Source organism: Desmodus rotundus, chromosome 12 (genome assembly GCF_022682495.2).
Source record: "Desmodus rotundus isolate HL8 chromosome 12, HLdesRot8A.1, whole genome shotgun sequence".
NCBI classification, from domain to species: Eukaryota; Metazoa; Chordata; class Mammalia; order Chiroptera; family Phyllostomidae; genus Desmodus; species Desmodus rotundus.
The window spans coordinates 60246063-60271344 of NC_071398.1; the positions used below are offsets into that span (position 1 = coordinate 60246063).

Sequence of the window (25282 nt, forward strand, 5' to 3'; positions counted from 1 at the left end):
CACGGGTTCAATTCCCAGTCAGGGCACATGCCTAGGTTGTGGGTTCGGTCACACACCAGTCAGGGTGAGTGAGACAGGCAACGGATTGATGTTTCTATCTCATATCAATGTTTCTATCCCCCCACCCCGCCCCTCTCTAAAAAATCAATGTCCTCCTCAAGTGAGGATTAAAAAAGAGAAAAACTCAGAGTAAGAATTTAGCTTTGGGAATAAATTCAGCAGTCATTTGTCCGACATTTACTAAATACACACTGGACAGGGCACCATCTTAAGAGACAGGGATACCAAAACACGAGACCAGGTCTCCTAAGCAGTTAAAACCTAAGTAGGCGACAAAGTGAGTATCTGAGCCCAGCAGAGGCTCTGAGAAGACAGCAGGGTATGGAACCAAGGCTGAAAGAAGGGGCTTTCATAGGCAGCAAGGTTTTAAACTACTTCATAAACAAGTAGGTGAGGAGGGATGGAAATAAAGGTTGCAAAGCACAAAGAAGAGCAGCGGACAAGGTCACAGTACTACTACTACCTGGCAGCAAGCGGACGGTGAAATAGCCACCAGAGGCCAGAAGAACACTGTGAGGAATGAGGGTGGAGATTTGGAAACACAGCATTGAAGGGGGCATCATCCCAGGGAGGTGACTCAAAAGCCTGTCCCGCAGGTGACAGTGACGCCCACACACAAAGTCATGCTGTTGGCAACCATGTCACATCCTCACTGATGACAAGAGATGGCGAGCTCTCTACCGGGTGAGGGTTAGTGAAGCAGAAACTATGGAAGACCAGGGGTGAGGCCCGTTAGTGGAGTCAGCTGCAAATTTAAGCCCTCCTGGCAAACCCCCACAGGCACTGATTTGAGGCTGGAACTCCTTAGAAACTGATTTCATGCTTCCTCCAAACAAACCTGCATCTAAACCTGGTGGGGACCTTGTTAAAAAACCAATTCTGATTGAGTAAGTCTGAGGTGGGCCTGAGAGTCTGCATTTCCCCAAAGCTCCTAGTGATGGCACAGATGTTGGCCCACAGACCACACTCCGGGAAGCAATAAAGACGAGTAACCACCCCGTGCTAGTTCAGCTTGATGGTGGCACCTGTGATTCTAATACTTGCTAGTAATGGTCTCTCTCCCCCAGTTCCTATTTTTAATCATTTTTTCTCTATTTTTAAAAACATTTATTTATTTTTAAAGAGGGGAAGAGGGAAAGAGGAGAAACATCTGGCCAACAACACAGGCATGTGCCCTGACTGGGTATGAAATCAGCGATCCTTTGGCTCGCAGGCCGGTGCTCAATCCACTGAGCCACACCAGCCAGGGCTGATTTTTTACCATTTTTCATACATGCCAGGCTTTACACCAATATCAAAATTATAATATATAATAGTAGCTAGTCTTTGGTTACTATGTGCCAAACACTGCTACATGCATTCATTCATTTAATCCTCCCAAAACCTGTTGGAAGTACTGCTGTTGTTATCTTCATTTTATACAGGAGTAAAACAAGTAAGGTGCCCAAGGTCACTCAGCTAGTAAGTGACAGTGAGGCAGGACAGTGAGAAGCTAGGGTAATTCCTTAACAGGTGTAATAAGGGAACCTGAAACAAAATAATTAAACAAGACCAAACGATTTGGGCAATTTACAGTCAGCTAATGATTCCCAAGGTTTTATCTTCCTTAACAAAGGGCACTTAGGAGCAAATAAGTGGTTTACACATTCCAGACTGTCCCAGGACAGAACTGCCTACGGCCAGGTCCAGCTTCAATGACTTTCTATAAAAATGAACCTAACCAGAAAATACCTGCTGACCTCACTAGACACACATTTTGATGAATCATCATAGTGAAGGGCCCACCTGGAAAGTTAATGAATATTCTGTTAAGACTCTTCCCTGAGAACTCCCTAAGATTCTGCAAGGCAAAGAAAAAGAAAAAGCCTCCGGACAAAGGAGCCTGCGAGTGCGCTCTCACTAGGGCTCGCCCAGCCTCCTCTCTCCACCGTCTTCCTCCTAAACTCTAAGGGACCCCACGAGGCTGCGAGGCGGGGAGCAGTGGGCAGTGGCAGCTTATCCAGGGCTTACCCTCTGAACCTGTCTCTACTTTCTCTGGTTGCTTCTTCTACTGTAAGCCCTTCGTTTCACTGCCCCCAGCTTTAGTAAACATAGTCTCAAAATCACCTGGACGCGTGTTGTGAAATGTTTCTACACGAAGTCAAGAACCCACCCACGACCGGCGGGCCCAGTCCTCATCTGGTAAATGGGACCCGGACTGGCTCTACCTACACTGACTCTCCGGGACACAACGCTAGTGGCCAGAGAGGGGCAAAGAGGAGACTTGCTGGATCCACAAGTACACACAGCGGGGGAGTGGGCGGGGCATGAGCTACTCGACTAACGAGCTACCAAAAAAAAAAAAAAAAAAAAAAAAAAAAAAAAGGCTGAGATCTCCCGGGAGACTGCTAGCTAGTAGATGGAAATAAGCAGAAAATAAAAGTATCTCATTTCAGTGAATTTACCCGTTTAATGAGAACGACAAAGCTAAGATGGACAGTGGGGTCAAGTTCCACATTCACGTAGCACGGCCTGGATGTCTGAGTTGAGTGCGCGTGCGCCCAAGCAGTTTCCTAGGACCTTGACTACAAGGAGCGCGAGCCTAACCAGGTGCAGACGATAATGATGAAGCCGCCCCCGGACCCCACGTTCCTCACCAAAGTCGGAAACACCCGACTGGTCGCTCACCACCCACTCAGGAAACATGCATCTCGAACTTTTGATATTCACATTTGGAGTTTTTCAAAATTCACCACCACCAAATCCGGGTATTTCTGAGAACGGTAATTGCTCAAACGCTGCGTAAGGTTTTCAGAGATAACCAAACTCTTAACAAGTCAACGTTCCTCCGGGTCGGCCTCGCACTCGTCCGCCCCGCTTCCCTGGGCCGCTCGTTGAACAGCGAAGCGCAGCAGCAACCGCGAATCTCCGGGAAATGAGGCGGCCCGCTGGCGGGGGGGATGAGGGGGCGGTGGCTCGCCCGCCCCGGGAAACGCAGCGCTCCGAACTGCCCGCAAGCCCGAGAGCGCGCGGCCTCCCCGCCGCCCGCGGAACGAGCCGGGCCAACCCCAATGCCCCGCAACGCCGCCTGCCCTCCTGCCAGCCACACAACTGCTGCGACACTTACGTCCGCGGTCGCCCCCCGACCTCTTCAAAGAAGACAGCCGCGGGGAGGACGTAGACCTTAAAGGGCCACCAGCCCGTCCCGCCTACCACTTCAGCGGACGCCGAGCCACCGGCGCGCCCTCTGCGACTCGCTCCGCCTGCAGCTGTGCGTCCTCCAGGGCGTGGCGCTGATTGGTCCGCCGAGGGGCGGGGCCTGCCTCTGTGGGCTGGATTTCCGCCCGGGGCTTTGCTTTTCATTGGAAGAACTGTGCAGACGACAACGCACGCCGGAGCCAAATGTATAAAACAGATAAGAAGCGTATTTTTTTTGGTCTTGACTTATAACCGTGGATGTGTAATATTTACAGTAATACCCGGAAACCTATTTTGAGCACAATATTATAAATGGAGTATAAGGAATGGAAACAATCGTCTTATGGGCAAGACGATTGCTTTGTCTTTATCTGCTGGCCTTGCAATCTCAGGAAACTCTCCGAAGAGAAAGGGATGAGTGTTAGACACTAGCAGGAAATGAGAGACGTACACAAGTTATTGGCAACAGATTTTAAAGTGGCTTAAAATTTGATATATAAGATAGTACTTGAGTGTGCACGTTGCTTATTACAGTTTTTTAAAATACACCTGACATAAAATTTATCATCTTACCCACTTTTTAAGTGTAGAATTCATTATCATTAAATGCATTCACATTGTTGTGCAACCATCACCATCATCCCATCTCCTTAACTCTTTCATCCTGCCAAACTGAAATTCTGGATCAATTAAACAACTCATCACTTCCACCCTGGCCACCATCATTCCCCTTTGTATCTTTATGAATTTGACTACTCTAGGGACCTCCTATAAGTGGAAGTAATATTTGTCTCTTTGTGGCTGGCTTATTCCACTCAGCATAATGCTCTCAAGGATCATCCATGCTGTAGGACGTCAGCATTTCCTTCCCTTTCTAATACTCCATTGTATCGTATACCAAAGTTTGTTTCTCCACTTACCCTTGATGGACTCTTGGGTTGCCTCCACCTTTTTGGCTCTTTTGAGTAATGCTGCTATGAACATGAGTGTACAAATCTCTCTTTGAGTCCCTGCTTTCAATTCTTCTTGGCATACACCGGGAAGTGAGTGCACTGGATCATATGGTAGTTTTATTTTTAACGTTTTGGGGAACCACTATAGTGTTTCCCACAGTGGCTGTACCATTTCACATTCTCACCAACAGTGCACAAGAGTTCCAGTTTCTTCACATCCTTTCCAACACTGTTTTTTAGAGTGGCCATTCTAATGGGTGTGAGGTGGTCTCATGATTTTAACTTCATTTCCCTACTGATTAGTGGTGTCGAGCATATTTGCATGTGCTTATTGGCCTTTTGTCTGTCTTTGGAGAAATGTATAGTCAAGTCCTTTGCCCGATTTAAAATCAGGTTGATGGTTTGGGGGAATGGAGTTGTTATTGAGGTACAGGAGTTCTTTATTCTGGATATTAACTCTTTATCAGATATATCATTTACAAATATTTTCTCCCATTTCATGGGTTGGTTTTCCACTCTATTGACTATATCCTTAGCTTACTACAATTTAAAACATAGTTAAACATTTCAAAAATAAAATCTGGAAAAGCTTCTGGCAAGGACTTCAGAACTTCTGCACCACCCTCCCATGCCCACTGTCCTTCCAGGCACCCCCAAATGAGTCAGGTCCAGAGAATGTAAATACTGCAGTGCTCACGTTTTCTCTTTCACATGAACCTCCCAGAACCTCCCAGAACCTGCTCACCTCCATGCAGAAGACAGTGTGGCGACACAGGAAGAAGGACATATGTAACCAGACATTCACTGCAGGAAGATCACTTCCAGTGCTTATTACCTAATGCACCGGAAAATGGATTCCAGAGCCCACATACAAGAGGATCTTCGAAGTTTACTACTTCATAGTGAAAAGGGTGGAATCCTAAATGTTATGAACATTTTTGCCAGGAGATTGAGCTGGTCTGTATCAACAAATTGCCCCTTTTCCTAGTTTCAAACTTAACACTAATGACCTGCTATAATATCTAAAATGTGTAAAATTAAGCATGAAGGTGAATGAAAGATGAGGTGGTGAACACAATACAGTGTACAGATGATGTGTTGCAGAACTGTGCCCCTGAAACCTGTGCAATTTTGTTAACCAGTGTCACACCAACAAATTCAATAAATAGGAAAAAAATAAAGGGATTAAACAGAAAAAAGAAGAAAAGAAAGTAAAGTAAAGAGGTGTCTGTAGTCTATTTTTAGCAGAGTTCCCTTATGCATGCCTGAGAGGTAGAAAAACTGTGTACCCACCGAATACCCACAAGCCAATTAGATTGCATTTCTTTCTAAGAGTACTCAACTCAACACATTTGTAGTCTGGGTTAGAATTTATAAATATCGCCAGGTTTTATTAATCAACTTTCACAATATATGCTAGATAGGAAGTTCTCTAGATCTTGAATAAAAGAGGTAGAAGACATGCAAAAGTTGTGCAGATGCCAAGGGTTAAAAATTAAATTAGTGGGGGAACTTTAGACAGAAATATAAGAAAGTGATTGCTCATCCATCAGACCACACTACCTCCAAGTAAACTGGAAAAAGAACACGCTAAAGGAGAGCCACAGGTGCTGAGCATAAGAATAGTTTTAGGTACCAAGAGGTCTTTATTGAAATAATAGCACAGTTACACTTCTAATACCCTTTCCACTTGTATACGATAGCTTAAAAATGCTTGCTACATACAGTGCACAGACAGTTCAATAATTAAACCAATTCAACTGCATCTGAAATAAATAAAATAGCCTATTTAATAATTTAAAGTAAAATTACTGTACAATATGAAAATAAAGATACGTAAGTGTTAGGATCTACAACGCCATTGAAATAAAATCATTATTCTGCAGTACATAAAACAGTGCAAGAAAAAAATCCAAATAAGCTTTTAGAGTGCAAAGTTTAAATTTCCATCTTTACGTTATCATGCAGATATAGCATTGCAAGCCATGCTATCATCTATGGCGAAGTTGTCGTTTTCAGAGGAGAATGCCAGCCAGGAAGTGGGCTGTACGGTCAAGGGCTGTATCACCCCCGCTGCTGCTCTGCTGCCACAGTGCAGTGTGGGAGGGAGGTATCCTGTTGCGTTCAAAAAATTGAACTTAACAAGTTTCTGAAGCAAACGCATTTACCTTTGAAGCCTGAAACAAAATAATGTGACAAAATAGTAATTATACCCCTGGTTAAGACAAAAGAAAAGGCCTATGCCACTTAATGAACTAAGAAGCAGTTTCCCATCTATCTTTAAACTCCAGAATGATCCTCAGTGAAAACAACCATGTCGCTTTCAAGAGACATAAAATTCTGACCTCTAGCTGACAAGTGATACAATATCATGGGATTCTGAGAAAAACAAACTTCATTTCTGAACACCTATGTTTAATTAATCTGTGTAGAGCTTGGTTGTGTTACATGTAATAATATGCTTAAAGTATAGTTCAATTTCAATGGGTATATAAAAATGTTATTTCGGCAAAGACCAAGGAATGCTTTAATACTAAACTGCAAACACACCGTCCACCTCGACTTGGAGTGCACACTTGACAACATGAGAGCTCTGCCGCAGACTTTGGCAACGAGATGACGCACAGCAGGTCACGGCGGCACGCGCTCACGTGGAAGACCGAAAGCACTGCAGAGTAACACGCCTGACAGTTCCTACCAAGGGCTACAGCCACAGGGGCCTCCTCGTGCTAAGCCACCTTCCTGGTCAGTCCATGTCCTTCAAATCTGGAACTGTCACAACTCAGTAGTTTAAGTCCCCGTGCCTTCACTGCCTAGGCTGACACTGGGGGCGCTCTATCCACTGTAAGTCCAGAGGGTCACAGTTCTGTCCGCAGAGGACGACAGGAAGGACAGATCCTTGGTGTGCCACCTGCACTGAATCACTTTATCTTTGTGCTCCCCCACCACCATGATGGGGAGCTGTTTGGTGAGGTCTCCTAAGTTAAAAAAGAGAAGAGAGATTGATTTACAGCACAAAATGAGTAAAGGTATAGGTTTCACAGATTTCTTGTTACTTTAAGACATCACAGTGTAAAAATCCTAAACTATATTAATACCATACATTGAAAGATTTGAACAGGGATAAATTGCGGAACACTTCATTGTCAGCAGTGTCTGGTTGGCTTCTCCCTGTTTTCAGTGTCACTACGTCTCCATCTCCTCTGCAGGTTTCTCTTTTCTTTCTGACTTAAAGTTCGGTATTGCTCAGGAGTCAGCCTTCAGATTTCTTGTTCCCTTTATCCCTCGCTTCCTAGGAAATTCCATCTAGTATCATGGTACATGACCATTTACGTACTTGTGATTCACACGTTTCATCTGCAACCTGGACTTCTCACCTAAGTTACAGAGACTGGTATCCAAATAGCTATTTGACATCTCCCTTGGTTGCCTGACAGCTGTCTTAAACTTAATTCGTTTAGCCCTGGCTGGTGTGGCTCAGTTGGCTGGCTGTCATCCTGCAAAGCGAAAGGTCACCCGTTGCTTCCCAGTCAGGGCACACGCTCGCTCACGAGAGGCAACCGACTGATGTTGCTCTCTCATATAGATGTTTCTCTCCCTGTCGTTCTACTTTCCTTTCCCCTCTCTAAAACAAAATCTAACTTGTTTAAAATAAAGTCATTCCCTTTGGTTGGAGTGCCATCCCTTCCACCAAAAAGGTTGCAGGTTTGATCCCCGGTCAACCAACTGATGTTTCCCTCATGTCGATGTTTCTCTTTCTCTCTCCCTTCTTCTTTCTAAAATCAATAAACATATCCTCAGGTGAGGATTAAAAAGAAACTTAGTGTGTAACCTGTGTAATTATGTCTTCAGTATATAGTTTTATTTTTAAACATTCATAGAGCAAATCCATGTGCCAACTGGGGACAGAGAGAGAGAGATGAGCAGGATGGGTAACTTCCTCCATGATGGCACGTGCCCTGCCGGGGGATCAAACACACCGCCTGTTTGGTGTCGGGGTGACACTCCAACCGACTGAACCACCAGCCATGGCAACACACTCAGTTTTTTAAAGCAGGAGCAAAGAGTGCACAAGTGCATATTTTAATATCCATCCTCACTGAACTCAGAATGATTCCGTGTAGCCCTGGCTGGTGTGGCTCAGTGGATTGAGCACGGGCCTGTGAACCAAAGGGTCGCAGTTCGAGTCCCAGTCGGGGCACATGCCTGGGTTGCGGGCCAGCTCCCCAGCGGGGGTTGTTCGGGAGGCAACCACACATTGTTGTTTCTCTCCTTCTCTCTCCTTCCCTTCTCCTCTGTCTAAAAATAAATAAATAAACTCTAAAAAAATGTTTAAAAAATGATTCAGTGTAATAAATGTTGATTTTTTAAAATATTTTTAAACCTATTTAACAATAAAAATAAGACTAATCAGTTTATTTAATAATTTGCTGTAATTCATCTCAATACAGTACCAGTTATTTCCTCAGTAAATACTTAAAACTGAAATGTGAAAACATTTTATAGTCAATCCCAAAGAGAGTAGAAGAGGCGCAAAAAATGAAAGAGGCCAAGGAAAGAGATCTACCTCACCTTGTAGATCCGTCACCTTTATTTTCATGTCGTAGGATCCTGTCAGCAGGTAGTGGGCCCCGGGGGAGAAGCGAACAGAGCGAACGTCACTGGAATGAGGGTGGTAACTCTGCACCATCCTCCCTCCTCTGATGTCGTACAACATGCAGCTGGAATCTTCCTGTCCAGTGGCTAAGAGACGGCCGCTGGGATCCACGGCCACGGAGGCCACTGCGCTGCCTGGCGAACAGGAAGAAGGGCTCAGTGTGGGGAAATCAGCAGCTCCGAGCTGCAGCAGCTAACCCTGCTCTCCGAGCCACACTCGGAATGAAACGCAGCGCGCCCACACTGCGCAGCCATGGGACATCCAAATTAACCGTCAGCCAGTAAACACTCGCGTCTTTTTTAGGGGAAAGTTATGAAGCAAGATTCTGTGAGAAGTGAGAAAGTCCATTCCCCTGTCCTCTGGGAGAACTCCCTGGGAAAGCATTGCCCACAGTGCGCTAGATGAGCCACTTTTCCTAATGCCGGGTAAGGGTCCCGGTGGAATCCGGTCTCTCATTACAGTCCAGTTGGGAGAACAAGAAGTTACATAGCAAAATATACTTTAGGGCACAGTGTAGGAGACGTCTCTAAGCAGCACATGACAACTGCCAACAGGAACTGCACAGAAGTGAGCTCTGAGTCCACAGGCTGAGCCCTAACCGTAGACCAGGCATCTCCAATGGGACAATCATGCTTCCAAGGGGGTGCAAAATGGTTCTCCAGGACAATAAAATCTTAACCATTAACAATAGTTCGTAGCCCTCCAAAGCTCAACTCTACCCAAGAAATCTTATTTCTTAGTATTGAATTTCTCTTGTTAGAAAAACATTTTAGTTTTTCTCCTTAGCAGAAGTAAGGAAAATAAGGTGGAAGAACACTGCTCTAGACTAAGGTAGCGGGGAAGGCTTCACAGAAGAAATGAATAGAAGTTAGATCTTGAAGAGTAATACACAGTATGGGGGGGTGTTTATATGTATTACATTTTAATTACATAAGTAATTTAATTTTAATTATGTGCTTATGTAATTAAAATGTAATGTGTACACATGTAATTTCAATTACTTAATTATATAAGTAATTTAATTTTAATTACATAAGTAATTAAAAATAATCTTTGCTAAAAATTTTTATAAAGAAGAGGGCTACTAGGGTCAGGAAGAATTACATAAATAAAAACACTTATGGAGAAAGTTTGAAAATGTTTAAGCACAGGAAGCTTAGTCAGGCCGGAGTGACTTGGTTCAACAAGTTAACGTAAAAGGGAGCTTGGAGCCAGACCATCAAGCACCTTGAACGCCAAACCACAGACTGTGGGCTTGTTCCTGTGCACGGTGAATATCACCGCAGGGTTCTAAGGAAGAGAGTTACGTGGTCCAGGCAGGACTTTGGGAAGATTAACCTATATGAACATGTTGCAATTAAAATGAACAGGTTATAGAAGGGAGGCCACTGGAAGACAAGATAAAAATAGAACAACCAGAGAATAAGGGGCTGAATCAGGAAAGACAGACTTTAGAAAATATTTGAATAAAGAATCAACAGTCTTGGCAATTAACTGCTTGGATGGGGGCAAAAATAGGAGTAAAAATGAGCCCTGGATTTCAAATCTAGTTGTGTGAGGAAAGAAGAGAAGCATTATCAAACACAGGGAAAATGGGAAAAAGAACTGGTTTGCAGGGGAAACACGATGAGTTTAGTGTTTACACACGCAAAGTTTGTGGTGCCAAAGAACTCCAGGCTCACTTATTCAACAGAGTTCTTAGATCGCTGCTCCCCTGGACCATGTACTATGGCAGGTGCTAAACCTACTCTGGAAATAGAACACACAATTGCTGCCTTTGTGACCAGCAATAAACAAGTAAACAAATACATAATTTAACATACTTGTAAGGTGCCACTGAAGCAAAGACCTAAAGATGAGAAGGACCTAACCATGAGAAGACAAGGGGAAGAGCATTTCAGGCCAAGGGAACAGCATGAGAATTCACTGCTTGGCGGGACGACCGGCACATTCCAGGAACTGAAGGAAAGATGCAAGTGGTCATAGAGGAGACTAGAAGGGCACACAGCGCCAGATCAAGCAGGGCCTTGGGGGCCGTGGTAAAGAGCCTGCGCTTTAACCTCAGAGCAATGAGAAGACAGGAAGTGTTTTAGGGAAGGCATGATGTGCTCTGGCTGCCGTGTGGACCACAGACCAGAGGGGCCGGAAGAAGAGTGCAGAGCACAGTAAGGAAGCTCTCATGGAAGTTGAGGGATGGTGGTTTATCTGACAGTGGCAGCAATAAAGATGAAAAGCAGTAGGTGGGTTTAAGGTAGATTTTGGAGGCTAAAACAACAGGATTTGTTATGGATTGGCTACTGGAGGAGAGGAGAGGGGGCCCAGGGAGACTCCAGGGTTTCTGGCATGAGCAATGTTGTGGATGAGGAGGTGTGGGGCAGCTATTTTTGAGGGGAGGGGGTCATGATTCAGTTAAACAGTTTGGTTTAAGCCCATATACAGTTTGAGATGGCCTGTGAGAGATCCAAGGGAGAAGTCAACTAGGTGGGTCAGAAATATCAGCCTGGCATGCAAGAAGTTTGAGCTAGAGATAAAAAAAAAATTTTTAAAGATTTCATTTATTTATTTTTAGAGAAGGGAAAGGAGGGGAGAGAGAGAGAGAGAAACATCAATGTGTGGTTGCCTCTCATGCACCCCCTACTGGGGACCTGGCTGGCAACCCAGGCATGTGCCCTGACTGGGAATCGAACCAACGACCCTTTGGTTTGCAGGCTGGCACTCGATCCACTGAGCCACACCAGCCTGACAGAGATAAAAATTTAAGGTCTGTCAGCAGATAATTTATACTTAAAGCCAGGGGAATAAACGCATTCATCTAGAGAAAGAAAGAGAACAAAATCCTGAGACCTAGGAACGCCCAAATTGAGAGGTTGAGCAGAGTAGTTATCCGGGAAAGAAAAAGAAGACTGGAAAGCCCAAGAGAAGAGAAGAGGGCCACTGCTGCACGGCACTGAGAGCTGAAGTCAGATGAGGATTTAAAAGTGATTTGGCACATGAAGATCTTGAAAAGGCAGCTCTTGTTGGAGTGACTGCAGCAGAGGACAGACTAGAACAGGCTGAAGACGGAGGGTGAGGAAACGGGTAGCAGTGGATATAGGCAAGAATCCTGAGACATCTGGTGAGAAAGGGAGCAAAAAATTAGGGTCAGAGCTGGGAGGGGGAAAGAAGGTCCACAGAGGAACTTGGGGCATTGACAATTCTACAAAATTGTCGTGTTGTTTGACAGAGCAGTGGAGAAGGAGAGATCCAGGAGAGAAGGCAACACTAATGCTGCACGAGAGAAGCCGACAAAACAAATTGAAGTCTCTCAATGAGAGAAAAGGAGCTGAACGTAATTTAGACAACCAGGGGAGAGTTTAGTGATAAATTAAAGGTAAGTGTATAGAAACTAAAGAAAACAAAAATATAATTGCTAACGCCAAGTTCTGAGTTCTAAAATGACCCTGCTAACGGGATAATTAAGGCATGATACTTAATCTCCCTGGGCCTTGGTTTCCTAAAATGAATATTATTTTTACAATAAAGTAACAGCTAAAAGCATGTTGAAAGAATTTAAAGTAATCCATAAAACACTAGTGTTATTTTACTATTGTTCCTATTGTTTTTTTATCATACATATTGCACAGGAAGCACACAAGTGCAATTTATAGTTTCTTTCTCATTGAAATTCATGTAAGTTCCAGAAAAACCTACCAGTTCCGTGGAATGTTGTGCCAACAACCCGAACACAGCTCGGTACTCGAAGATCCCAGAATCTAACAGTCTTATCCTGGGAACCAGATGCAATCATCCAGCCACTCCAGGTGTAAAGTGCTAGAATATGTCCTACAAAAGATCACATCCTCAGTTATGACTGTGGAACAGAACTTTTCTATAACACATTCAGAGCTAAGAACTCCTTAGTACTGGGCATATGATGGTCTGCAGTGTCATAGAGATTACATATATATATATATATATATATATATATATATATATATATATATGCTATGTATATTAAAATTCAGGAAAACACACACCAAACCGTATGGAATAAACTTAATTGTTTTTGGTTATTCGGTATTTTAGGACATTATAATTAGTAGCGAAAAAATATTTTCATTTAAAGTTACAGCAGCTTTTCCAGAGAGGAAGCACAGGACTGTGGGGTTAGATCACCGGCTTTGGAAGAGACGGACCTCAGGCCGGAGTTCAGTTCTGCCACATTTGCTGTAAGACATGGGTCAAGTCGTGTGCCTTTTCATGTGTAAGATGGAGGGAGAACTTCCTGCTGCATAAGGCTGTTGTGAGGGTTAAGTAAAGGAACTGTGTGCATAAGCAGAGAGCTTAGCACACAGGGAAATGTCAGCCTTCATCACTGTGTCACCTAAAGTGCACGAGTTAGCTTTCTGAGACAAAAGGGTTCTGTCGTGGAGAAATCCATCTGATGGACTACACCCCACTAATGGAATGCAGGGAGAGGGCGGAGAGCACGGGCTGGACAAACAAAAAGCAACCAAGAGGGATGCGGCATACCGGTGTGGCCGCTCAGCGCGTGCAGGCCCTGCCCTCTCTGGCAGTCGGTGGTGTAAATGTTGCAGTCCCCTGCCCCGGCGCTTATCAGAATAGCCCCGCCGCTCTCCGGGCCTTCCATAAACGCCAGGTCTCTGATCGTCCCATCGTGCATGCTGAATTCCAGATCCGGTCCTGAAACAGCAGTAGGAATTAAAACAAAAAGATGCTGCTCAACTCACTGTGGTCATTTGCGATTGCTACACTGCCTGGAATCGGGCCACGGATAAAGGCAGAGTGGTATGGTTTGTATCTGTACTTACGGATTGATCTTATAATCAATCTCACTTGCCTGAGTGAAAAATCTCAGGAAATCCAAATATTGGTTCAGTCACCCCTAAACCAGAGCTATGTGGAAAGTTACCTTCTTGTCTTTTATCCCAAAGAAAATGAAAGAGAAGACAGACACTCTCTAGGAAATGTGTATCAATACAATTCCAGTGGTTATTTAAAAGTTATTTTTCTGATAACGATAATTTTCTAGGGATTAGACACCACCTGGCCACCTGTAAGAACTTACTAAGAAAACAGAATGCCTGATGAATACAACTAAGCAATTAGAATGTAGAAAACAATTCTTAGGGCAATATCCGTAGACTTTATTAAAGCCAGTACAGAGACAAGAGAGCCACACCTGGGGAAGAGGTGGAAATGCATCGGGGAGCCGCTGCTCCCCTCCTCGGGCCCTACCTGTCGCATTACACGTCTCTGCGTTGAAGGGCAGCACTTTGACGTATTTGTCATTTGATCCTGTCGCTAGTAACTGTCCACAGGGACTCCAGGCCACGCAGTAAATGGATCCTTTGTGATGTTTGTTCCTTTTAAAACGTACTACTGGCTGCTTAGGGACGTCATGCCCACTGGAAAAATATTAAAGAAAGATATTTCAACTTCTTGCTGCTAAAGTAAATGAATATAAAGTTCTATATTATGCTTGTTCTTGACGGAGGGAGCAAAAAGAGTAGCTGAGAATATATTAATAACAATTTTCAAAACCTTAAAAGAAATAAAGTTAAAGCATATTTAAAACCCAGAGGTTAAATTATAAACCATTACTATACTAATCTAACTCTTACATCAGTCCAAATAGGAAACAAGATTTTTTAAAGTCTTCATTTCACTTATTTTCATGGATTTTCTCAGAAACACTAAACAATTTTAACAACAGCTATGAATGCTTCCACACTCAAAAAGTTCAATAAGTATTTATTTATTTAAATCCTCACTCTAGGATATGTTTATTGATTTCAGCGACAGACAGAGGAACATCGATGTGAGAGAGAAACATCAATTGGTTGCCTGCTGTACACAGCCCGACCGGGGACCCAACCCACAGCCTTTGGGTGTGCGGAACAACGCTCCAAACTGAGCCACCCAGCCAGGGCTTTTTTTTTTTTTTAAGAAGTATTAATTAAACATACAATATGAGCAACTGCCTGGGGCTAAGGGAAGGCAAGGAAAGGATAAAAAATAGAGGACCCGAGCGCTCTGTCCCCAGTTTAAAATCGGATGGGCAGACATAGTCATGACTACCGCGTACAGTGAAGTGCGATGACAACATCAGGCCTGCGTGAGAAAACGCACAGCTCTTCGAGACACACCCTCAAGGGCGCAGTGACACAGCTAGGGTTTACCTGAAAATACTTCAGCAAATTAACAAACGAAAAGGATAAAGCGGTATGACAAAAATCTTGAAAACTATTGCATTTCAGGGTACTAGTCTCTACTTTTGTGTTTGCTTGAAGACTGCTAAATCTCCAGTGCCTAGAAGGTACTTTGTATTTATCTAGAAAATAGATCAGATCCAAAGATTCTCTTGTCAGTTGCACACCCAATTCATCACCGGCTCTGCTAATTCTTCTTGAACGGGACTTTCCCTCCATCCATCCCACTCCATCCCCTCTGCCGTCACACCAGCCATCAAGAACAGCAGCCTTCTACCTCTCTCCTAGCGTCCACCTTTATGGTCACCTGACCCACATGCAGCCAGGGTGCGTATTTCAAAATGTCCTTAGGTCACAGCACTGCTCTGCTCAAAACTTTGAATAGCTTCCCAGGGCACCCAGGGTAAAATTCAAAATGGCCAGAAAGCTCTGCAAGTTCATGTCTACCTGTGGCGTTGTCACAACCCAGCTCACAACTCCCCAGCCAACCTGGACTCAGTTTGGCTCCTCAAAAAGCTGAGCTTCTTCTCCTGGCGAGTTCCCTCTATTCAGGACGCTGTCCCTTCTCTTCCCCTGGCCAGGGTTAGGCTCCACGCATCTTGAGAGCTCGGCTTTAACACCGCTTCTTCAAAGAGGCCTCTGAGTCCCCAGTCCGCTCAACTCCCCATTTCTCTGTTACCACACCTTGTGCTGTTTCCTCAGGACCCCTGACACAACGTATAATTACATTTGTTTGTGCTTATGTGCATACTGCTCACCCTCCCCACTAAACCAGGGGTGACATGAAGTCTGTGAACATGTTGATTTCGTCATCACTGTTCCCAAATCCTAGTATAGTACCTAGCACATTGGAGCTCAAAATTTGTCAATTTATTCACAAAAATAAATTCCTTCACAAAGAGTCCATGAAACATCCGTGCAGCACAAAAAATACCAAAAGGAGAGGCAGTCAGCGTAAGGTCAGGTAACCCTAGATACCCACGCCGTGGCGCTGCCTCCATGGTCAGCGCTGCCTCCATTCCCCGACCTGGGACTCTGCCTATCCTCTCTCCCGTGCATTCCTAGGTAACGCAAGGAGCGCCAATAAATTACATCACTGTCACCTACCAGGAGCCCTATTCCCTTTCCCAATCCAAATGCAACTGCAGTCCAGAAGCCTGAATTTCTGCTTTCAGATGGAGAGATACAGCCCAAAATGCAAATAAACAATCTCACCCCTCTGTTCTCCAAACTAGGGTTATAATAAAAAAGACGTAAGAGTGGTTAAAATAAACTCTGGAATACATATGATGTGTATTGCTTTTTATATTTAAATTTTTAAAGATTTTTGGCTTATTTTGTTTGGTGTTTTTGTCTACTGGTATGCAAAGCCTTCCATTTTGGCATTCATTGCTCTAATCACAAAATCCACCAAAGCTCATGATCCTTATTACACCAATCTTGATAGTAAAAGCCATAACAAATGAATTGACAAAAAGAGAAATCAAAGAGTAAGAACTTCAAATTCAGTCTTCTATGAAGATATATATCCAATGTCTAAGCTATTTGCTTCCTTAGTATTGGGTTGGCCAAAAAGTTTGCTCTTTTTTCTGTAATATGGCTCTAGTAGTGCTTAGTTATCTTTAATTTCATTTGAAACAATTTTGTCAGACAGCTGTGTGCATTTTTAAAAAAAATTATCAAAATTTGTGAATTTTTGTGCAGCCATTTTAATATTGAAGATGAAAATATGCAACATTTTCAGCATATTATGCTTTATTATTTCAAGAATGATAAAAATGCAACTGAATCACAAAAAAAAGATCTGTGCAGTATATGGAGAAGGTGCTGTGACTGATCAAATGTGTCAAAAGTGGTTTACAAAATCTCATGCTGGAGATTTCTTGCTGAACAATGTTCCACGGTCAGGTAGACCAGTTGAAATTGATAGTGATCAAATCGAGACATTAATTGAGAACAATCAATGTTATACCACGTGGGAGATAGCCGACATACTCAAAATATCCAAATCAATAAAGGTATTGGTGACAATGAAAAAGGTGTCTTTCATTTTATGGAAAAAACCATCCGGACTTTTTGGCCAGCTCAGGACTTAGAGAAGCCCCATCTCAGGACCGTGCCCAGAAGCCTGGAGAAGGCTGGCTGACTCGGGTCCTCGCCAGACTTCCTGTGCTTGTTCTGAAAACAGGGCTCAGCTGCAGCATCAGTCCCTGGGAGGGACGTGCACGAGGGGCAACCATTGATGTTTCCCCCTCACATCGATGTTTCTCTCCCTCTCTTCCTCCCTCCCTTCCCCTCTGTCTAAAAATAAATAAATAAAATCTTTACAAAAATTATTAGAAAATAAAAATCGAAACCATAATAAAAGTAAAGAAAAAGAACATAAACCCTACTGAAGGACAACTCTGGAAAAGGGACCAACGCAAACCACCTGTCCCTTACCTGGGGTCAATGACCTCTGGGTAGGCGCACACTCTCAGAGTCTTTGAATTTGACCCAACGGCGTACAAACCACCGCCTGGGTGAAAAGCCACTGCTCTGACGGCCTGTGTGTCTTCCAGCGTGTTAATACAAACAAACTGTTTCTTTGATCTGTCGTCCTATGGAGAGAAGGAATGTGAACGCCATCCTATGAAAGGACTCATCTGCATCCCATTTTAAATTCATCTGGACTGTCTTATTTACTTGATGTCCACAACCTACAATCATAGATTCTTTTAAATGGCAAATCCAAATTATCTCCACTCTTTCTGTTTTTTTCTACTCATTGCTAAACTAAGCTCAGAGAGCTAGGAGAAATTCAAGTCTCTCTTCACTTATGTGACAAAACATAAGAATATGTATTCCTGTACTAGGCTGTCTTTAACCGTTAAGAAGAAATCTAGCCCACGTCTAGTTCTTGCAACAACAGACGTCGTCTGTGTTTCTAAAAGGAGGATACGAGGACTATTCTTTAATAGGGTAAAAAAGAAGTTTGCCATCATCTCCAGCAATGAATACATTCATATTTCAAACTGAAGTTGTGAAAAACCCTTAAAATTGTAAAAATGACTTTAATTTTTCCAGGGCGGAGGGGAGCTGGGTGGAAGAGGGCTAAGGGCAAAAACTGGGGGACATCTGTAATAGTGTCAACAATAAAAATAATAATAAATTTTTAAATGATTTTAATGAGAACATTTAATTCAAGCCTCCCGTTTGTTTCAAACTGTCTGCCCGCCCGCCCGCAGCCCGCTCTGAGGAGGCACAGTAAAGCAGTTCTGCATAGAAGCTTTGGCAACTCCTGCGACTGGTGTCATTTGAAGCCGCCCTGCTACCCTGACCAGGAACGACTGGACCTGGCACAGGCACCTCCAGACTGGGTCCGGTCAACAAGCCCAGCCTGACCCCGTCTTGGTGAAGTCTGACACCAAGTACACACATGCAGGGAAACCACGTCGGCTCTGGCTGATCCTGAGAGGTCTGGGACCCTCAGTGCCTGCGTCAGTGAAGAGATTATGCCACTCACCACCCGAACCTTTATGACCCATGCAGTACATCCTTATGGGGAGTAGGGGGAAGCCTGATGTGGCCACACGTTTGTCTTACGTAACTGAGTGAATTCTTACATTATTCATATGAACTTATCTGACCAGAAATGCTACAGTTTTTAGCAATCCGTATACAAGAAATGTGACTGCTTGCCGAACGAGTAACACGGGTAGATACGCGAAAAGGGGAGGGGAATGACTGGTGAAATGGCCTACGGCACATTAATAATAATTACTAAGATTTGCTTTACACTGGAAGTGGCAGAGCCACAGATAAACTTTATTTGCTCTTCTCCAGTGTGCTTTAAACCTTTTAAATTTGTTGCCATTTAAAAAAAATAGTTCACATAAAAACCTACATTTCTAGCTTTTCTTGAAAATCGAAAGAACTGAGAACACTAGGTGAGCGTAATTCTCTGTGCGAGGAACAAATATTCCTATGTGCTCGACACAACAACAGGCAACCTCATCAGTCTTTGTTACCAGCCCCGTCAGCGCCTGAAATAACGACTCTGTCGTTGGGTTAAACTGGGAACTACGGAAAGTAAGAGAGAGCGAGGCTGTGTACTGGCCCTGATGGAGGTCTGCTTCCATCCTGCACGGATGCGAAGCCCCACAGCAACGCAAATGCCAGCAGGACAGACAGACAGACAGACGAGCCAGCCGCAGGGCTCAGGGAGCCGTGCACAGCAAGAGCTTGCTTTCCGGCCATGAACAGGAATGCTCTCAAATGCGCCTTCGGAGGCAGCCTCTTCACTTCGCCCCGTGAAAGCTCGACTGCCATGAGATAAACCCCAGCATTAACAATAATGATTGCTTCTAGACATGGTGCATTCTTTGAGTGAAGAATTCCTTAGCAAACATTGCAAAGTACACGTGAAGACAACGAAACCTCCTTCCCGGAAGTATTACCTCTTCCCCTCTTGATCTTGACAGACTCCCTGAAGAATCTCCAAGTGGTGGCTTAATGACCAAATGTTCTGACGAGCTGTGTGAATAGAAAATCAAATAAAGTTTACTCTGAACATCAAAACAGAAACTAAATTAATTAATTTATCCATGCAATCTCTAATTTTGGGGGTGGGGGGCAAATGACCCTCACTGTCCCCAAAGTTACTTTCAGGGGCCGTTCATGAAGTGGCTCTGGACTCAGTGACACCAAGCATAGTTGTAAGGAGGGAGTGAGAAGCCATTCCAGAAAGGAGATTAAGTCAAAGGCTACAAATTTTATAGTGAAATGGCAAGTACCTTTCCACTGCTCAGCTCCAGAATTCTGGTGGCTGTGATTAAATCCCACCCCAGACAGGAACTTGAACCGCTGTTTATGAAAATTATCTGGCCCAAGAGGAACCTCTACTGGAAAGTGACAGTTGAGGATCCCACTATAAAACAATGTTTCCACTTAATCACTTTTCTGTGATGTCAACAGGTAGACAGATCCATTCACGTATGTGGACGTCCTTTCCCGGCAGCATTTATTTAATGCCTCACACTTTACAGATAGCCAAGGAGTCCCATATACTGGAAGAAAGCCTCCCAGATGAAACCCAGAGACGAAAACAAACAGGAAAGGGGATATATAAGAAGAGAGGCAATTCAGGAAACGAATGCTACGAAGACATAATTAAAATCCTTGGAGATCTAAGAGGAAATAGTGAATCCAGAAAAAGATCCATAAAAAATTTTAAGGAATATTAGAGAATAAGAAAGAGCTTAGAAAATAAAAATACAGAAGTAGAAAAAAAACAAATCCAGAGTGGAAAAGTCAGCAGGCTTCATACAAAGGATCAGATCAACATGGTATCAGCCATCTTAACAAAACCAGTGAAACAGAGAGATGCTTTTGAAGCTCTATGAGGAATGAGTCCCATCCTATACTAACAAATCCAACGTGAACTACGTAGGCATGCAAGGTCACAGAAACCTCACCTCTGACGCGCCTCTTTTCCTGAGACTACAGGGGACCCGACAGAGGGAAGAGGCGAAGGAAATCCCCGGGAGGACAATGCGGGGAAGCCCCAGGACTCTCTAGGCCTGAATACAATGGCCTAGAAGCAAGGAGCATGAAGTCAAGCAGGGGTGACCCTGGAGGGACGTCTTCGAGGGACAAAAAAATGGCAAACAGGAAGTACCTTATATTTTTTTGCTGAAGAGTAAGTGATAAGAGGAGTTTTATAAATTCACAGCTCTGTCAAAATACCTGCAGACAGTTTAGTGAAAGGTACTAAGAAAACCAGCATGGGCGTGCCCAGGTGCACACCCAAAACGAGGCAACTACCGTCTCAGGAAGAACAAAGGGTCGTATGAAAAGGAAATGTCGTCATATTACATGGCGCTACATGACCCAGGTGTAAACAGCATTTACAAAGTTCGCACTGAGCACCGATTTAAACAAAAACTGACACATATTGGAAAGGAGTAGATAAAGTGAGTGTATTATGAGTAAGGAGTACAGTAGCTAAATCTAATTGGCAGGGAATCAATGGATAATAAAATTGTAATAGAAGCATGCTCTGGTTGGTGTGGCTCAGAGGATTGAGTGCCGGCCTGCAAGCCAAAGTCGCCGGTTTGATTCCCAGTCAGGGCACAGGCTTGGGTTGTGGGCTGAGTCCCCATTAGGGGCACATGGGAGACAACCACACATTGATGTTTCTCTCCCTCTCTCTAAAAATAAATTAAAATCTTAAAAAAAAAAAAGGGAGTATGCTACTCAGAAATGTAGAGATCACAGCAAAAGAAACAGCTCACTGCGTTGAAGATGACAGCCTACAGGAAGTAGAAATCATGGTCAAAGGTGGGTAAGACGGGAGATTCTCTTTTACATTAAGCCTTGAAAAGTGTTATTTGTCTTTCTAAACTATGTACATGTATTACTTTGATAAAAATAAAAATTAAATTTAAAAATTTAAGTTCTACTTTTGGGGATGTACAAGTGTTATAAGAACTGTAATAAGGAAGCATATACTAGATAAACTTATGCTCTTAAGTATAAAGCCAGAGTTTTTGATACTAAATATATATGGCTGATTCTTATAAGCAATCAAATGCCAAAAGGAAGTTATGCATTTTCAAGTAAACCTCTCTCAGAGGTGTTTAATGTTAGGAATAGATGAAGAAAATGCTCCTTAACTTTCCCACTGAATAAATTAACACTTGTTTACTTATGATAGCAAGACAAAAAATTCTCCCTGACCAAAGCCACCAAGACTGTCTTGCAGTAATCATTCCACCATGATATAAAGCACCTTCTTGGGCCCTAGAAGTCTGTGAATGAGATTATTTGTTGAAAGGTACCAATAGCAAAGAAAGAAAGAAAGACAAAGAGAGAGGGAGGAAGGAAGGAAGGAAAGAAGGAAGGGAGGGAGGGAAGAAGGGAGTGAAGGGAAGGAAGGGGAAGGAGGGAGGGGGAGAGAGAAAGAAAGAGAGGAAGGACGGAAGGAAGGAAGGAAGGAAAAGAAAGAAAAAAAAAAAAACAGGAGAAGATAAAGCCTAAAACAGGATCATCTCTGAGTAAGATGGCTTACAAAAAAATAGAATTGTCTTGGTGTGATAAGAAAGCAAAAAGGAAAATAGGGGAATAAACACTATTAAGAGACAAGTTAGTAAAAGAGAATATAGAAAACTGAAGGCAAATTAGAAAAAAATTTGATAGGTAAATGAGCTCCAAAAATTTTTACTTGCAAGGCTCCAAAGAGAAGTTCAGATTTCTATTCCTTAGTAGGAAGTTAACATGCCATTACAAAGCAAAGCACTTACACTTGGTTTCCACAAGGAGGAGATTCCTCAGGAAAAGGTATGTGATTTGCTGACCCGGGATTACGAGGAGTGCTTGTGTAGACATTTGAAGCATCGTGTGTAAGTCTCTGACTAGGATCTTGGGGAGGTGTAGCAAAGCCAGTGATGGAAGAATTATTCGATCCATTGCCTTTGCTCCCATTACATTGCTGGTTGAGTGCAGGCACCTCACTACCAAGGCTATCCATTCCAATATTCAATTCACCAAGCTTTTGAATGGACCTATAAAATAAAAAACATAAGTATTTTAAAATATAAACTTAATCACATTCCTAACATATAGAAGATTAAACATTTGATAAGATAATAAATACATGCACGTATAATATATAATCTCGGGCAAGTTTCATACTAAAAAATGACCATCTTCATCTCTGGCTGGTGTGACTCAGTGGATTGAGTGACAGCCTGCAAGCCAAAGGGTCACTGATTCGATTCCCAGTCAGAGCACATGGCTGGGTTGCGAGCTGGGTCCCCAGTTGGGGTGCTCCGGAGGTAACCACACATTGATGTTTCTTTCCCTTTCTCCCTCCCTTCCTCACCCTCTCTAAAAATAAATAAATAATTTTTAAAAAATTCCTTATATTTAAAAAGATGACTGAAATACCAACCTATGAAGGAACTGTTCAGTGAGATTCTGTGGCTGATCGGGACCGTCCTCCTGACTCACACCTCCTTCAAGCAGCATCTGTTGGTATATCTGTCGCTGTTGCTCCTTCTGTTCCAAATGCTGTTGATAACGTAATCTTTGTCTATAATATTCTTGAAACTGTTCTGTTGAATCGCGAAGCTTAAAAATATTAGAAAAATATATTTGAGCAGACTATGATCGACTACGTCCCTACTCAATACATGCTAAAGAAAATATACAAATAGCTATATTTAACAATTAGAAAACACTTAATACATTGCTCTTGAGTAACAGCATAGCACCCATGCATCTTAGTAGTCAAGCAGATCAGTTAATTTCCTTTATTCCACAGCAAGAGACTGACCAAAATGAATGGCCGTCTTGGATCCTTGACTAACCCAAAATAAAAATGCAAATTATAGTGGTCACAAGGGGACATGGTTAGAGAATATGAATGTAGATAAATACTAGTAAGAATCTATCTACATTACTTGAAAAAATATTGACAAGCTGCATTAACATTTAATAAACACAATATTAACCTTGTCCAACACACTTCATTTAAGCATGTAAATTGTTTAATATGTTACTCTGGAGAGCAACTTATAAAATTTTCCCTCAAAAACAATACTTTAACTCAGGTTTCAAACGAAATAAATGGGTGTTAAACTTAGCAGTCCCAACATTCCTACTTCACTCCTCTAGAAGAACTGGACAGCACTCAACTCACAGGACTTAAATAGTTAGTGAATGCCGACGCTGGCAAAGGCAGAGTCCTCTGCCAGGCTGGAGCCCGGCCCCCTCACACGGATCACGTGACCAAATGCTCACCTCTCAAATCGGCACAATGACAGACCAAGAGCCTCGTGCAGCTAACTACAGCTAAAACTCTCTCCCTTTCCCAGGAAATAGTAACAATCCCCTCTCTTTCATAATCTACAGCAATGACTCGGAGACAAAATTACATGTCCATTTGAAAACATTCTATTGTGGTAAAATAAATATAAAATCTGTCATTTTAACCATGTTGAAGTGTCCAATTCAGTGGCATTCATTGTACTCGCCGTGAAGAACAATCCACAACACTGTTTACAACATGTTCTCTGCCCCAGACAGAAGCTCTAACTGTGAAGGAGTGAGTCCCATGTCCCCTCCTCCAAGCCGCTGGTCATCTCCACTCTACTTTCTGTCTCCAAAAATCTGCCCAGTCTAGATAGTTCATGGGAATGGAATACAATACTTGCCCTTCTGTGACAGGCTGGTTTCACTTAGCATGATGTTTTCAAGGTTTGTCCATGCTGTACATGTCAGAACCTCAATCCTTTTTACGGCTGAACGATATTCATTATATGGATATACCACTTTTGTTTATCCATTAACCTGCGGGTGGGTATTTGTGATTTCTACCTTTCGGCTGCTGTGAATAGTGCTGTTTTGAACCTGAGTGGACAGATACCTGTTGGGTCCTTGCGTTCACTGACTTTGGGTGCACTAGGAGTGGAATTACTGGCTCACATGGTGATTCTGTGTTTAGTACCATCAAATTCCAACCAGCATTGTACGAGAGTGCAAATCTCTCCACCTCCTCACCATCGCTTGTGGTTTTCCGCCACTTTGACTGTAACCACCCGAGCAGTTGGCAACTTGTATTCACTGTGGTTTTGATTTGCGTCTTCCTAATGGCTATTGATATTTGGCATTTTTTCATGTGATTATTGGCCATTTGTATATATTCTTTGGAGAAATGCCTGTTCAAGTCCTTTTTTAAAATTAGATTGTCTTTTTGTTGTTGATTTGTAGGACAGGCATACCTCAGAGATATCACAGGGTTGGTTCCACACCATCTCAATAAAGCCAAAATCGCAACAAAGCAAGTACAATTTTGCTCTCCCAGTGCATACAAAAGTTATGTTTATACTGTACTGTAGTTATTAAATGTTTAATAACATGTCTAAAAAGAAAACAATGTACATGTCTTAATTTCAAAATATTTTATTGCTAAAAAATGCTGTCATCTGAGCCCTTCAGCAAGTCATAATCCTTTTGGTGCCAATAGATTTATTGATGCAGAATTGCCCAAACTTTCCATTTGTAAAAAATGCAGTACCTGCGAAGCACAATAAAACTACGTCTGCTACAGTTCCCTGCATATTCTGGGTATTAAACCCTTATCAGATACGTGATTTGCAAATATTTTTCTCATTCTACTATTCTATCTTCTACTATTCTACTATTCTAGCAGTTCTACTATTGCTATCTTCTCACTTACT

General features: G+C 42.9%; 2 protein-coding genes across 12 annotated transcripts in view; both read right to left on the reverse strand.

Moving 5' to 3' along the window:
* Window positions 1-25282, reverse strand: part of CLCC1 (chloride channel CLIC like 1) — a 76184-nt gene that overhangs the window by 27445 nt on the left and 23457 nt on the right. For 5 of the 9 annotated variants that reach the window (XR_011650684.1, XR_011650683.1, XR_006656800.3 and 2 more), the window contains exon 1: window positions 3167-3297. The gene's annotated coding sequence lies outside the window, so the exon portion shown is untranslated. Of the gene's footprint in view, window positions 1-2696; window positions 3045-3166; window positions 3315-25282 lie in introns of those variants that run through there. The other 4 variants (XM_053915375.1, XM_045203412.3, XM_045203410.3 and 1 more) reach the window with 4 other exon arrangements.
* WDR47 (WD repeat domain 47) overlaps window positions 5629-25282 on the reverse strand; it is a 38896-nt gene continuing 19242 nt past the window's right edge. For 2 of the 3 annotated variants that reach the window (XM_053915373.2, XM_024570408.4), the window contains 9 exons: window positions 22993-23171; window positions 22343-22603; window positions 19499-19574; window positions 17502-17659; window positions 14086-14255; window positions 13360-13530; window positions 12538-12669; window positions 8763-8981; window positions 5629-7168 (listed from right to left, as the gene is read on the reverse strand). In XM_053915373.2, the coding sequence (XP_053771348.1) occupies window positions 7026-7168; window positions 8763-8981; window positions 12538-12669; window positions 13360-13530; window positions 14086-14255; window positions 17502-17659; window positions 19499-19574; window positions 22343-22603; window positions 22993-23171 (1509 nt within the window). In that variant the 3' untranslated portion in view covers window positions 5629-7025. The remainder of the gene's footprint in view (window positions 7169-8762; window positions 8982-12537; window positions 12670-13359; window positions 13531-14085; window positions 14256-17501; window positions 17660-19498; window positions 19575-22342; window positions 22604-22992; window positions 23172-25282) is intronic. The other variant, XM_024570410.4, reaches the window with a different exon arrangement.